Below are 16,495 nucleotides of genomic sequence, written 5' to 3' on the forward strand. Positions count from 1 at the left end.
CACAAGTGGCTCAGGTAGTGCAGCTCATCCAGGCTGGCACATCAATGCGAGCTGTGGCAAGAAGGTTTGCTGTGTCTGTCAGCATAGTGTCCAGAGGCTGAAGGCGCTACCAGGGGACAGGCAAGTACACCAGAAGACGTGGAGGGTGCCGTAGGAGGGCAACAACCTAGCAGCAGGACCACTATCTCCGCCTTTGTGCAAGGAGGAACAGGAGGAGCACTGCCAGAGCCCTGCAAAATGACCTCCAGCAGGCCACAAATGTGCATGTCTGTACAAACAATTAGAAACTGACTCCATGAGTTCCATGGCATTTGCCACAGAACAACAGGATTGGCAACTTCACCACTGGCGCCCTGTGCTCTTCACAGATGAAAGCAGTTTCACACTGAGCACACGTGACAGATGTGGCAGAGTCTGGAAACATCGTGGAGAGTGATCTACCGCCTGCAACATCCTTCAGCATGACCGGTTTGGCAGTGGGTCAGTAATGGTGTGAGGTGGCGTTTCTTTGGAGGGCCGCACATCCCTCCATCTGCTCGCCAGAGGTAGCCTGACTGCCATTAGGTACCGAAATGAGATCCTCAGACCCCTTGTGACACCATATACTGGTGAGGTTGGCCCTGGTTTCCTCCTAATGCAGGACAATGCCAGACTTCATGTGGCTGGAGTGTGTCAGCAGTTCTGTAAGATGAAGGCATTGAAGCCATGGATTGGCCCACCTGTTCCCTAGACCTGAATCCGAATGAGCACATCTGGGACATCATGTCTCGCTCCATCCACCAATGTCACGTTGCACCACAGACTGTCCAGGAATTGGCAGATGCTTTAGTCCAGATCTGGGAGGAGATCCCTCAGGAGACCATCCGCAACCTCATCAGGTGCATGCCCAGGCGTTGTAGGGAGGTCATACAGGCACATTGAGGCCACACACACTACTGAGCCTCATTTTGACATGTTTTAAGGACATTACAACAATGTTGGATCAGCCTGTAGTGTGTTTTTTCCACTTTAATTTTGGGGGTGACTCTAAATCCAGGCCTCCATTCAGTGGTGTAACTACCGTGGTAGCAGCTGCCACAGGGCCCGGGACATTAGGGGCCTGGTGACAGCCGCTACCGCTGCTATCATTATACTCGGGGATCTTTTCGGACCCCCGAGTATAATGATCGGCACCCCAGGAGAGGTAAGCAGGGATGGCGTTAGGGGGGGCAAACTTGGCTATTGCCCAGGGCCCCAGCACTTGCAGGGGCCCCCTGTTGGTGGAATACTTTCCCTATTAATTGGGACCTGCCAGCTACACCATAGGCATCACAGGTTTGTTAGGGTCCATTCACACGAGGAAAATGGTGAGGAATTTGGTGTGAAATTTCAGCGCTGAAAAAAAACCTCCCATTGACTTCAATGGGTTCCTTTTTCTGCTAGTAGAAAAAGGAGCCCATTGAAGTCAATGGGAGGCTTTTATTTCTTTTTTTAATCAGATAATTTTTATTAACAAATTTTTCTTAACATAAAATCAAACAATCGACAAAACAACAGCAACACAATAACAATTCAAAGTAAATATGGAGACACAATCCGACACATAAAGAGGGAAGGGGGAAGTCCATTAGGACCCCCTGCTAAATCTCCCATACCTCCTTTGATTTCCATATAAAGAATAGCATTCGGGAGATCAAGGAAACAGAGAAAGTTGAAGTGAGAGATCTGTTCCTAATCAGAGATGGGGAGAGAAGGCCAGGTGTGTCCAACCATGCTCCCAAATTTTTTAAAATTTAGTTTGGGCCTTTCTCTGTATATATACTCCCCTCTCCAGCCTAATAGTATTATTAACTCTAGATATCAATTCCACTAGAGAAGGAGGACTCGAGTCCGGGAGGCTTTTATTTCAGTGCTGAAATTCCACATCAAATTCCTCACCATTTTCCTCCATGAGAATGGATCCTTATAGAGTTTGGCTAAGTTTCCAGGTTTATACAGATTGCTGGAGCAAAAAAATGTGGCAACAAAGACGTGACAATAAAAGTGCATCATGGGGCAACATGGTGGCTCAGTGGCTAGCACTGCAGCCTTGCAGTGCTGGACTCCTGGGTTCGAATCCTGCCAAGAACAAAAAAACATCTGCAAGGAGTTTGGAGTATGGGAGGAAACATGGTGAGAACATACAAAGACATACTGATAGGGAAAAAGGTACATTGGGAGCCCTATATAAGGCTCACAATCTACATTAAAAAAATTTAAATGAAAGTACATTATTTAAAAAAACAAAACATGTCAATAAATAGAGATGAGCGAACACTAAAATGTTCGAGGTTCGAAATTCGTCTATGGGGAACATATACTCGTTAAGGGGGAAACCCAAATCCGTGTCTGGAGGGTCACCAAGTCCACTATGACACCACAGGAAATGATGCCAACACCTCTGGAATGACACTGGGACAGCAGGGGAAGCATGTCTGGGGGCATCTAACACACCAAAGACCCTCTATTACCCCAACATCACAGCCTAACAACTACACACTTTACACATTCCAAAAAACCTCTATCAAAGTGGGAAAATACCTGGAAACCTTCTTTACTCCCCAAATGGATGGACACAAACCCCAATTTAAGCTCAACAAACAGTAACAACCACCCCTTTAAATCACGTTCCCCATGACAACCACGGATGGAATAGACAATGGGAAATCCAAAAGCCCTCACCCTTAACTGTCATTTTGAGTGTGTGTGTGTGTGTGTGTGTGTGTGTGTGTGTGTGTGTGATGTGGTAAGACCTTCCAAAATTCACTTTTCTAGCCCTTAACATGAGCCCTTTCAAACAAAGTTACAGGACCTTAAGCTGAGCTACCAGCAGAGATTGAGACCCTTGGCATGAGTAGAGCCTTGCACCAGCAGTGTTTTTGGCACTTAGGGTGAGTTGAGCCTTGTACCAGCGTGTGTCCCTTAACATCAGGCAGGCCCTAAGTTCTGCACTTTGCACAAAAGTTCCACATTAACTAGGCTGAATGGTACAAACCTTAGTAGGCCCGAGAACCAGGAACAGGTCTTGCAATGGCTGTCGGATAACGCTTAAAGCACATTGTCCACCAGCCAGTCAGCCTCTACCTCCTCTTACCCAACAGTCTTGTCCTCCTTCCACCCAAAATTCCCAATCTTCCCAGAACAATAACCCCAACTGTCCCTGCTCCCCAGAGCTGTTCTCCCTTCCTTTGTCTGTACCGCAAGCTGCCCCTCCATTTCGCGATTCCACGGACCTAACAGACGAGTATCTGTGTCCAGATGCTCAGACACTAGAGTCTCCTCCATCTCCGGTCGATTTGGTGGCGGATGACCAGCAACCCACCCTCATCGACGACGATGAGACGCAGTTGCTGTCAGGGCAGCCAGTTGACATGCGCATTGTGCAGGAGGAGGAGGCGAGACAGGAGTTGGAAGAGGAGGTGGTGGACGACGAGGACACCGACCCCACCTGGACAAGGCGGATATCAAGCTGGGAAAGTAGTGTGGATGTTGAGGCAGGTGCAGCACCAAAAAGGGTAGCTAGAGGCAGAGGTCAACAGCTTTGCCGAAGCCAGGCCAGACCCGGAATGTCCGAAGATGTTCCCTTTTGTACCCAGCCCAGAAAAACTCCCCCATCGAGGGCACGTTTCTCGAAGGTGTAGAGTTTTTTCAAGGATTGCGCCGAGGACAGATATAGTGTCGTCTACACAATTTGCCTCTCGAAATCGAGTAGGGGCCCTGAGAAGAGCAACCTGTCCACCACTTCAATGCACCGTCATTTGGAATCCAAGCACTGGAATCAGTGGCAGGCAGCAACGGCAGGACAAACGTCGCCCGCCGTTCATACCACTGCCTCTGCTCACAGTGCTGGCGATGCACTCCAGAGGACGAGCCAGGACATCAGTTCATCTGCCTCCGCCACTTTGTTGACTTCTCCCTCATCCTCCCCTGTTTCTGTCTTATCTCCTTCTCCTGCACCATCAAAGGCACCATCAGGCGCTTCTTTACAACAACCCACCATCTCTCAGACATTGGAGCGCCGGCAGAAATACACCGCTAACCACCCACCCACGCAAGCCTAGAACGCCAACATCGCTAAACTGCTGGCCCAGGAGATGTTGGCGTTCCGACTTGTTGAAACTCCCGCCTTCCCGGACCTGATGGCAACTGTGGCACCTCACTATGCCGTCCCTAGCTGTCACAACTTCTCCCGGTGTGGCGTCCCCACCTTGCACCAGCATGTGTCACTCAACATCAGGTGGGCCCTTAGTTCCACGCTTTCTGCAAGGTCCACTTGACCACCGACACTTGGACAAGCGCCTGTGGTCAGGGATGCTGCAGTGCTTATCTTTAATGACAGGCAGGGTGAATGTGGTGGAGTCTGTTCCTCGGGTGCAAACTGGGGTGGCCTATCTCCTCTCCCAGGCCAAAATTCATGGCAGGAGTAGACTGAAACCCTACGATGCTGCAACCTCCACCCCAGCTACTAGCGGCAAACGCTGTAACACTGGTGTGGGGAGATGTCAGCAGGCCGTGCTCAAACTGATCAGCTTGGGGGACAGACAGCACAGTGCCTCCGAGGTCAGGGATGCCATCTTGGCTGAGATGGCATTTTTTTTTCCCTGCTACACCTGGGGCCTGGCATTTTTGCGCCTGTGATAATGGCTGGAACCTGGTAGCAGATCTGGAGCTTGCCAGACTCAAACACGGTCCACGCATGGCCCACGTTTTTCAACTTTTTGGTGCCATGTTTCTTTGAAACCTACACCATTGTGCCTGATATACAGGTCAAAGTGGGGCCATTTTCGTAAGTGAGAACTAGCCTCTGCTAGGCAGAAAACATTCAGAGCACACTCCTCTCATCTTCGCACCGTTGGCTGGCAGAGGAAGACGAGGGGGTTGGAGTGGCATCTGATGTCCCTGTCCCACACGAGGCTAGAGGGTGCACTTCAGTGCATCCCATTGCTTCACCACAAATGGTGTGAAGGGGAATGGGAAATGGAGAGTGACCCTTACAGTTGGGGCCAGCAAAGGCATGCCAAGTAACACACTGGCACACATGGCTGACTTCATCTTGGGTTGCTTTTCAACACATATTTCACATCATGAAGAACAAATAATACTGGATTTTTACAAGCCTCGAACCCCGGTCTAGGTCTAATGTCTGTTCATTTCTTATATTAGGGGAGAGGGAAAAAAAATTACTTCAGTGATACGTTTAGCGTACATAGACTGACTATTAATGTGTATCCCACTTAGTGTTGTTAGGGTTACACACCGTCACAACCTGGCTAAAGCTTCTATAGCTGTTAATAAAGTCAACATAACTTTACGGTATCCAAAAAGACAGCTGGTACCGACAGAGAGCAAGACAAATGTCAACCAAAGCTGTGAGCTCTGAACACCCACAGTGACTTTGGCGTCATCATCATTATAAGGGAGCGGGTGGTAATAAATAACTTGGCAGTGCCTAAAACCCAAAAAGCTTATACAACTATATTTACATTAAGATACACAAATGACACTTTTTAGTAGCATGTCATGAGACAAACTGATAAGCTCTTCCTTTGTGCAGTGCTATTTGAAAGTTAAACGCTGCCTTTATTTTAATTCTGGAGAAGGTGCAGACATTAGATTTAGAACATGTTGTCTTCAATGTCCAAATCCTCTATATAGGTAATGAGTTTTTCGGGCCGAGCTGTCTGGGAACGAGCTGGTGCAGCACTGACAACCTGGGTGAATATGGCAAGAGCCTGAGATGTAGGGTGAATGAATCCCCAAATTATTTGGGGAATTTCCACTCAGAAACTGGCACTATATACCAGTAGCAAAAATTGTGGGTGCACGTAACCCCAATATATTCTTTGAATTCCCAGTCAGACAATGGCACTATATGGCAGTGGCAGGACTTGAAGGTATTTATAACCCCAATATATTCTTTGAATTCCCAGTGAGAAACTGGCACTATATGGCAGTGGCAGGACTTGAAGGTATTTGTAACCCCAATATATTCTTTGAATTCCCAGTCAGACAATGGCACTATATGGCAGTGGCAGGACTTGAAGGTATTTATAACCCCAATATATTCTTTGAATTCCCAGTGAGAAACTGGCACTATATGGCAGTGGCAGGACTTGAAGGTATTTGTAACCCCAATATATTCTTTGAATTCCCAGTGAGAAACTGGCACTATATGGCAGTGGCAGGACTTGAAGGTATTTGTAACCCCAATATATTCTTTGCATTCCCAGTCAGACAATGGCACTATATGGCAGTGGCAGGACTTGAAGGTATTTGTAACCCCAATATATTCTTTGAATTCCCAGTCAGACAATGGCACTATATGGCAGTGGCAGGACTTGAAGGTATTTATAACCCCAATATATTCTTTGAATTCCCAGTGAGAAACTGGCACTATATGGCAGTGGCAGGACTTGAAGGTATTTGTAACCCCAATATATTCTTTGAATTCCCAGTGAGAAACTGGCACTATATGGCAGTGGCAGGACTTGAAGGTATTTGTAACCCCAATATATTCTTTGCATTCCCAGTCAGACAATGGCACTATATGGCAGTGGCAGGACTTGAAGGTATTTGTAACCCCAATATATTCTTTGAATTCCCAGTCAGACAATGGCACTATATGGCAGCGGCAGGACTTGAAGGTATTTATAACCCCAATATATTCTTTGAATTCCCAGTGAGAAACTGGCACTATATGGCAGTGGCAGGACTTGAAGGTATTTGTAACCCCAATATATTCTTTGCATTCCCAGTCAGACAATGGCACTATATGGCAGTGGCAGGACTTGAAGGTATTTGTAACCCCAATATATTCTTTGAATTCCCAGTCAGAAACTGGCACTATATGGCAGTAGCAAGAAATTAGGGTATTTGTAAACCCAATATATTCTTTGAATTCCCAGTCAGAAACTGGCACTATATGGCAGTAGCAAGAAATGAGGGTATTTGTAAACCCAATATATTCTTGGAATTCCCAGTCAGACAATGGCACTATATGGCAGTAGCAAGAAATGAGGGTATTTGTAAACCCAATATATTCTTGGAATTCCCAGTCAGACAATGGAACTATATAGCAGTAGCAAGAAATGAGGGTATTTGTAAACCCAATATATTCTTTGAATTCCCAGTCAGAAACTGGCACTATATGGAAGTAGCAAGAAATGAGGGTATTTGTAACCCCAATATATTCTTTGAATTCCCAGTCAGAAACTGGCACTATATGGCAGTAGCAAGAAATGAGGGTATTTGTAAACCCAATATATTCTTGGAATTCCCAGTCAGACAATGGCACTATATAGCAGTAGCAAGAAATGAGGGTATTTGTAACCCCAATATATTCTTTGAATTCCCAGTCAGACAATGGCACTATATAGCAGTAGCAAGAAATGAGGGTATTTGTAAACCCAATATATTCTTGGAATTCCCAGTGAGACAATGGCACTATATGGCAGTAGCAAGAAATGAGGGTATTTGTAAACCCAATATATTCTTTGAATTCCCAGTCAGACAATGGCACTATATGGCAGTAGCAAGAAATGAGGGTATTTGTAACCCCAATATATTCTTTGAATTCCCAGTCAGAAACTGGCACTATATGGCAGTAGCAAGAAATGAGGGTATTTGTAACCCCAATATATTCTTTGAATTCCCAGTCAGAAACTGGCACTATATGGCAGTAGCAAGAAATGAGGGTATTTGTAACCCCAATATATTCTTGGAATTCCCAGTCAGACAATGGCACTATATAGCAGTAGCAAGAAATGAGGGTATTTGTAACTCGAATATATTCTTTGAATTCCCAGTCAGACAATGGCACTATATAGCAGTAGCAAGAAATGAGGGTATTTGTAAACCCAATATATTCTTGGAATTCCCAGTCAGACAATGGCACTATATAGCAGTAGCAAGAAATGAGGGTATTTGTAAACCCAATATAGTCTTGGAATTCCCAGTCAGAAACTGGCACTATATGGCAGTAGCAAGAAATGAGGGTATTTGTAAACCCAATATATTCTTTGAATTCCCAGTCAGACAATGGCACTATATGGCAGTAGCAAGAAATGAGGGTATTTGTAAACCCAATATATTCTTTGAATTCCCAGTCAGGCAATGGCACTATATAGCAGTAGCAAGAAATGAGGGTATTTGTAAACCCAATATATTCTTTGAATTCCCAGTCAGACAATGGCACTATATAGCAGTAGCAAGAAATGAGGGTATTTGTAAACCCAATATATTCTTGGAATTCCCAGTCAGACAATGGCACTATATGGCAGTAGCAAGAAATGAGGGTATTTGTAAACCCAATATATTCTTGGAATTCCCAGTCAGACAATGGCACTATATGGCAGTAGCAAAAATAGTGGGTGTATATAGCCCCAATTCTATTGCTAGGGGACTTGCAGGGTATTTCTGGGGTGAAGGTGGGGGGGCACACCATTGGAACGGGGATTTGGGGTGTATATATGGGGTATACGGGAATACACTGTCAGTGTATTCCATTCAGGATCCTGGGAAAGCTGGGTTGCAGCGATTGAGCCCGTCAGTGCCACGTTACACTGACAAGCTTCTCCCTGGAATTGAAGCTATATGTAACCCCAATATATTCTTTGAATTCCCAGTCAGACAATGGCACTATATGGCAGTAGCAAAAATAGTGGGTGTATATAGCCCCAATTCTATTGCTAGGGGACTTGCAAGGTATTTCTGAGGTGAAGGTGGGGGGGCACACTGTTGGAACGGGGATTTGGGGTGTATATATGGGGTATACGGGAATACACTGTCAGTGTATTCCATTCAGGATCCTGGGAAAGCTGGGTTGCGGCGATTGAGCCCGTCAGTGCCACGTTACACTGACAAGCTTCTCCCTGGAATTTAGCTCTTACAAGAGCTGTTGTGGTTGTCTTCTCCTTCCTATCCTAGCCTGTCCCTGCCTACCCAGAATCTAAGCCCTAGCTAGCTGGACGGAAACCTCCGTCCTCGGTGAATTGCAAGCTCAGAATGACGCGAACCTGGACGGCGCTGTTCTTTTAAATTAGAGGTCACATGTTTTCGGCAGCCAATGGGTTTTTCCTACTTTTTTCAACGTCACCGGTGTCGTAGTTCCTGTCCCACCTACCCTGCGCTGTTATTGGAGCAAAAAAGGCGCCAGGGAAGGTGGGAGGGGAATCGAGTAATGGCGCACTTTACCACGCGGTGTTCGATTCGATTCGAACATGCCGAACAGCCTAATATCCGATCGAACATGAGTTTGATAGAACACTGTTCGCTCATCTCTACCAATAAACAGTTTCCTAATTCCTGAAGCAGATTTTTTCAAGTTGCAAAACGCTCCTTGTGAACGTACCCTTAGAGAGCTGGAAATTAGATAGATGGGTTCCTAGGAGTCCTCACAGTGTTATACACTATGTTTTAAGCCATTTCAACATGTGGTTCATACTGAACTTGTTCAACCCAAAATAAGTTTTGGGCCTTAGCCACTCAAAAATGAATTTTGAGAGGTTAGACCATCTCTAGTTTTGACAATAGGAATGATAGCACCAGCTGTAAACAGGTAAACATTTCCTGGAATAATAACAGGGCAACAGAACAATGCAATGTTATAACAAAATATTCTGCAGAACTGTTGCTTCATATGAAATATAAAAAATGTGCTGTTTCATATGGCGTACAAAATGTTTCTGGTACTGTGGGTCTTTGTACTCTTAACCTCAATATTTTAGTGTTTTTTTTCTGCACAAAGACAGAATCTAATACAACCGAAGAATGTATCTATAAAATAATTTTTTAATAATTCTGGTAATTTTATATTTCTAGAATTCCGAATAACTATAAACACTATGCCCCATCTGTGCAGCTATTAGGCACTTTCTGGAAAATACCCAGGTCTTTAATCTAACATTCTCTATTGTATCCAGTATGGTGAGACATAACAAGGAGCAACACATATTTCAGCCATCTGGACAGTTTTCTGCTTCATTCTTTGCCATTGTAAATGCTATGCTAATAGTTTTTATTCTAATGTTTTCTGTGTTTGTCAGTCTAGTAAGCAAATGTAAGTTAATTTGAGGTTGACAGCTCTTTCATCCAATCTCACCACAGACATGCATACTGAACTATGTGTCTTTGAGAGGCTTGAGTTACAAATTTTAGCCTATTAGGGGTATAGCCAAGAGAAATTAGAATTCTACAAGGGGAAGGAGAATGAAAAAAAGGTGGAGTGTGTAAGATGTAACTGGTAAGAACAGTGAATTAATATTGTGATGATGTTGAAATCTACAGTATGGTAGACACATGAAAAAATTATTATGAGTATATGCCTGCTCAAAAATAGCTAGAAAGAAAGAAATGTATTTGGTATATAAAGTAGTGCTAGTGTAAGGTAATCTCAGAATTGACTGAGGAAATTTTAGGGCTACTAGGACAAAGGGTGAAGAGAGGGTAACTACACAATTTGTGGAAACCAACACAAAAATTAAGGGCAAAATCAATGATAGCTTAACGTAATATAAACACACTGCCAAAAAGCAAACTACCACCATATGGTTTGATAAAAAGTATATAAATTTTATTGAGACATGTAAAAAGTCAATAATAACCATACAGAAAAAAGAAGGGGAAAACAATATGTCACCAGTGATAACCTATACCATATAGTTAATAAATAAATCCATCTATAACCACTCTCGCTATATTCAAACCACTCTATATTATGATAGTGTACCAAAGGATATATAGATATGTATATACATGTAAACTACCAGACCCATAATGAAGAACATCCTCTTCAAAGAGAATATACACTCACCGGCCACTTTATTAGGTACACCTGTCCAACTGCTCGTTAACACTTAATTTCTAATCAGCCAATCACATGGTGGCAACTCAGTGCATTTAGGCATGTAGACATGGTCAAGACAATCTCCTGCAGTTCAAACCGAGCATCAGTATGGGGAAGAAAGGTGATTTGAGTGCCTTTGAACGTGGCATGGTTGTTGGTGCCAGAAGGGCTGGTCTGAGTATTTCAGAAACTGCTGATCTACTGGGATTTTCACGCACAACCATCTCTAGGGTTTACAGAGAATGGTCCGAAAAAGAAAAAACATCCAGTGAGCGGCAGTTCTGTGGGCGGAAATGCGTTGTTGATGCCAGAGGTCAGAGGAGAATGGCCAGACTGGTTCGAGCTGATAGAATGGCAACAGTGACTCAAATAGCCACCCGTTACAACCAAGGTAGCCAGAAGAGCATCTCTGAACGCACAGTACGTCGAACTTTGAGGCAGATGGGCTACAGCAGCAGAAGACCACACCGGGTGCCACTCCTTTCAGCTAAGAACAGGAAACTGAGGCTACAATTTGCACAAGCTCATCGAAATTGGACAATTGAAGATTGGAAAAATGTTGCCTGGTCTGATGAGTCTCGATTTCTGCTGCGACATTAGGATGGTAGGGTCAGAATTTGGCGTCAACAACATGAAAGCATGGATCCATCCTGCCTTGTATCAACGGTTCAGGCTGGTGGTGGAGGTGTCATGGTGTGGGGAATATTTTCTTGGCACTCTTTGGGCCCCTTGGTACCAATTGAGCATCGTTGCAACGCCAAAGCCTACCTGAGTATTGTTGCTGACCATGTCCATCCCTTTATGACCACAATGTACCCAACATCTGATGGCTACTTTCAGCAGGATAATGCGCCATGTCATAAAGCTGGAATCATCTCAGACTGGTTTCTTGAACATGACAATGAGTTCACTGTACTCCAATGGCCTCCACAGTCACCAGATCTCAATCCAATAGAGCATCTTTGGGATGTGGTGGAACGGGAGATTCGCATCATGGATGTGCAGCCGACAAATCTGCGGCAACTGTGTGATGCCATCATGTCAATATGGACCAAAATCTCTGAGGAATCCTTCCAGTACCTTGTTGAATCTATGCCACGAAGAATTGAGGCAGTTCTGAAGGCAAAAGGGGGTCCATCCCGTTACTAGCATGGTGTACCTAATAAAGTGGCCGGTGAGTGTATGTTCTAATGGTTATGAGGGGTGGATATATACATGTAAAAAGTATGGTATAAACGGCTCACTAACATGTATAACATATGGCAAAGCAGAAGTGGAGATGTAGAAAAAATCAAGAGTAATACCTGGTTATTGCATTAACACTGGTGAACGCACCCCGACGCACGTTTCGCCACCTAAGGCTTCGTCAGGGGGAGGAAGAATGTGTGGAAATCCTGACTAGAAGATATAATTTGTTACATTTAATCAGACATAATCCAATGTTTACTACAATCATCATTCTTAGAGAAAATGGCCTGTTTTTATTTCTTTAATTACCGTATATACCCGAATATAAGCTGAGGCCGCTAATTTTGCCACAAAAAACTGGGAAAACTTATTGACTCGATTATAAGCCTGGGGGTGGGAATTAGGGGGAGAAATCCACCATTGCAGACAAAAAGTCTGGTCATGTGCATTACAGCTTAGTACAGCTCTGCCTCATAGTAATAGCAGTTAACCCCATTATGTCCCTCACATTAACCCCCTGTGTGCCTCACATAAGAGTTACTGATATGTGGGACATATGGAGGTAATAATGAGGTATCTTCATAATTAGGGTCCTTTATTAGTACCCCGATGTGTCTCACATATTAGTAACCCTTATATGGGGCACACAGGGGTTAATGTGAGGGACATGATGGGGTTAACTGCTATTAATGTGAGGCACATGGAGTTACTAAAACTAAATTAATAACCCCAAATGCCTGACATTACTAGGAATAGTAACCCCAGCAGGTACCTGTGTGTGTCACTTTACTGTAGCTTCCTCTCCTCCATACGACAGATATCTTTCATAAGACACAATGAATCCTGCACTGACTGATCTGCAGATGTTACATTCTAGTGGCTACAGGACCTTTGATGACATCACAGTCACGTGACCTACGTGACAAGCCAATCACAGGGCAGTAGCACTAAAGGACCTCGCCCTTCGTTTAATTTATGCAGATCCCTGCAAGGCACATGCGGTTTTATATACTGCTAGAAAACCAACAGTGTGCTGAATGTCGGCTTACCCGTTATGTGCCCCAGGGGAAGAGCTATCAGTGCCATTACCAATAGTTCTTCACTGTCAGAAGGGCGTTTCTGACAGTCTTTGAGGAATGCCCCTCCTGATAGTACTGTCCATAGCGCTATACTATGAGGGGGCGTTCCTTACCACCCAGCCATGATGCTGAGAAGGTGAGGAATGCCCCCCCCCCCATCCTCAGTACTCCTGATAGTACTCGTCCATAGACCAGTACTGTCAGGAATGGGTACTAATAGTGTATTTGTAATGAATATACATTAATATAATCCTGAGTTTTCTTCCTTCTTCCCATCAGGTCTTTGCAAAATGATACCTGAGATGAATAATGAATAATGAGATGTCAGACTTAATGAATTATGGTCGTTTTTCTAACATGTCATCTTGTCCCAGAAAAGCAATTTTGCTACTAATATCACTGAATATAGATAAGTAGTTCAATTTAAAAAGATGCATAAGAATATTCTATAATCTATATTACTTTCTATGTACTCTATAAATTGACAAAACTATTTCCTGTTTTCTAGTTAGATCTACATTATATGCTAATGATTCAGTGTGCTTTAGAGGAATGAACTATTTGCCATTGTGTTAATGCTTTCCTCATTTTTAGAATTAGTGCTTACTATAAGACATTAATATGATTAGCAGTTACAGGATTATAATAGGATTTATAGCATAACACAATGAAAGGACTAGGGATTTAGCAAATAGATTTTACAATATTTGCAAAATAAACCTGTGTTCCATGTATTACTTATACGCAACAATAAATTGCTAGTCTATGATAGCTTTTAACTAAAAAGCTGTACATACAATCCATTCTTTATACAGACAAACATGAAAATGTTTCCAGTTGTAGTTGTTATCTTTTGTTACCATTGTTAGTTTTCAGGCTGATATTGCAACATTCAGATATAAACAGTTGCAGCAGCACTCTGTAAAAGTTCTTAGGCCCTATTCACATCTGCGTTCATGTTTCCATTTGGAGAGTACACTTGGGAACCCCCCCAAAAAAGAAACCTATATGCATTAAAAAGCAGTTACCTGGAAAACCTGCGCACCCCATAGGCTATAAGCGGTAAATGCATTAAAAAGTGGTTACTTAAGGAAACCTGCAAGCAGAACTTTTCTCTCTGCATGATTCGTGCGGAAACCAAGTGCAAACCACACAGACCACATTATAATCTATGGGGTCCATGTGGTTTCCTTAAGTAACCGCTTTTTAATGCATATAGGCTTCCGTTTGGGGGTCCCAAAGTTGACTCACCGAATGGAAACCCGAACGTAGATGTGAACCGGGCCTTAGTAAATTACTGCTCTGTCCATGTGAGAGCCCATCTGCTAGCAACAAGGCAACCTCTTAAAATGGGACCCTACAATGCAAAGACTCACTGTTCTCTGGACTAGGCCTCCAAATTAATTTAAGGGAAATTGTACGGTATACTCAGCTCTAATTTAAAACAGCCGGCTGTGAATTAAAGGCACGGGTGGCACACGGGAACACGCAGATGTCCCCTGTGTGCCGGCCATGCCTCTGTGGCTCCTTTCATTAAATGAATGGGAGCCATGGAAGCAAGAGCCGCAAAATAGGACAAGAATAGGACCTGTTTTATATTTCCGGACTGTCGGCCTGCACACGTGACCATGTAATTCGTAGAAATGAATGGGTCAATGTGTTATCCGTGAAATACAGCCACGGTCGCCTGCAACCAGCCTAAATGATTAAATGTGCGTCATTCACATCCCTATGTGCAGAATGCAACAAATAAACATAGTCAACACTAACGTCCCATCTGAAGAGGTCGCCTTATCCCTGGCAGACGGCGTCTAACAATTTGATTAAATGGTGCACCAAGAACCTCATATGCAGTCACCCAGTTTTATGGTGTGATTTGTAGCCTTTCAAGAATACTTTTTAGCATTTGCGATATTGTATTAAATTGGATTAATAAGAAATTCTAGTCTGTAAACAAATAATTATTGCTATTAATTGTGACAAGAAAACTTTTGTTATACTGTACCTGTATCTTAAAAATCTAAAACAAATGTTTGTTTTACAGCTATGTGTCTTGTGTAATAGGCTGCCCTTATGAAGGAAATATTGAGCCTCATAAAGTAGCTGAGGTAAGATAAAGATCTGTAATACAAAATTTTTATTTTACAACAGTTAATATGGTTAACAGTGTTGTCTTGCAGAATTAGAGACTTGAGTTTTTGTCTCACTACAGATCTCATATACAGAGTTTATAGGTTCTCCCTGTGTTTTTGTGTGTTCTACACTACAATTTCCACTTGTACTCCATCTACATACTGTACAGAAAAGTTAATTAGTTCCTAAAAAATTATATTATATGAAATATTGCCCTAGTCTCTATGTTTGAGATAGGGAACATAGAGCTGAATTGGGGGCAATGACTGATATGAGTGATAAATTCTACAAAGCACTGTGGGTTATTGCAGTTTCTTTTGTTTTTCCAAAAACTAAACCAATTGTGCTCATGGATTTTGCCTTGTATTATGACTCAGCCCCTTTCACTTAAAGTGTACCTCCAATTATAAAACACCTTTCCATAAATGAATAGTAAAGGTAAATAAGATGAGGCTTTTAATTGATTTATTGCCATATTCTTTGCACTTATAGACCTATATGTTGAAGACCTGCTTGATGTGTAGCAGCTGCAGTAATTTGTATGTCTTTTCCAGCAGCCTATTCCTCTTTTTCTCTATATACAAATATGCAAAAAAAAAAAAAAACCTTAAAAAGCTTTAAAAAAAATGAGAATGAAACATATTTTTGCAATAAGACATTACAAAATTTCTTGTATACACAAGTTGTTTTGTAATTGGAGGTATGCTTTCAATAGGGCTTAATCACATTTCTTGATATAGCCCATATATTAATCAGGCCTGGTTCACATCTGTGTTTGTTATTTCATTCAGGGGGTCCCCAAATGGACTCCCTGAACGGAATACCGAATGCAGATGCGAACCAGGCCTAAGAGAGATCCAGATTTTGAAAAAATGAAACAAATCATGTTTTTCTAATGTCTAATCTTTTTCTAATGCCCAGAGATGCAGAACTCTGATTCCTCTTGAGGGTGGGTTCACACCTGCGCCCGATCTCCGCTTTCGGGGTTCCATCTTCCGCCCTGAGAAACTGGGCAGGGGACGGAAGCCCAGCAGTCACTTTTCAAACACATTCACTTGAATGGGTTTGCAAAGTGTCCGCCCCTGAGCTTCTTCTGCCTCTCTGCAGCGAAACCATTTTTTTTCATCGGACACAAAGTCCTGCATGTCCGACATTGTGTCCAGTTAAAAAAACGGTTTTGCCACGAAGAGACAGAAAACGCTCATGGGCGATGACTTTGTAAACCTATTCAAGT

General features: G+C 43.1%; 1 protein-coding gene across 1 annotated transcript in view; it reads left to right on the forward strand.

The window, feature by feature from the left end:
* HMGCLL1 (3-hydroxy-3-methylglutaryl-CoA lyase like 1) overlaps positions 1–16,495 on the forward strand; it is an 87,937-nt gene that overhangs the window by 42,618 nt on the left and 28,824 nt on the right. The window contains exon 7 of the mRNA XM_075268391.1: positions 15,173–15,236. Within this exon, the coding sequence (XP_075124492.1) occupies positions 15,173–15,236 (64 nt within the window). The remainder of the gene's footprint in view (positions 1–15,172; positions 15,237–16,495) is intronic.

This window comes from Leptodactylus fuscus, chromosome 3 (assembly GCF_031893055.1).
Source record: "Leptodactylus fuscus isolate aLepFus1 chromosome 3, aLepFus1.hap2, whole genome shotgun sequence".
In the NCBI taxonomy this organism is placed as follows: Eukaryota; Metazoa; Chordata; class Amphibia; order Anura; family Leptodactylidae; genus Leptodactylus; species Leptodactylus fuscus.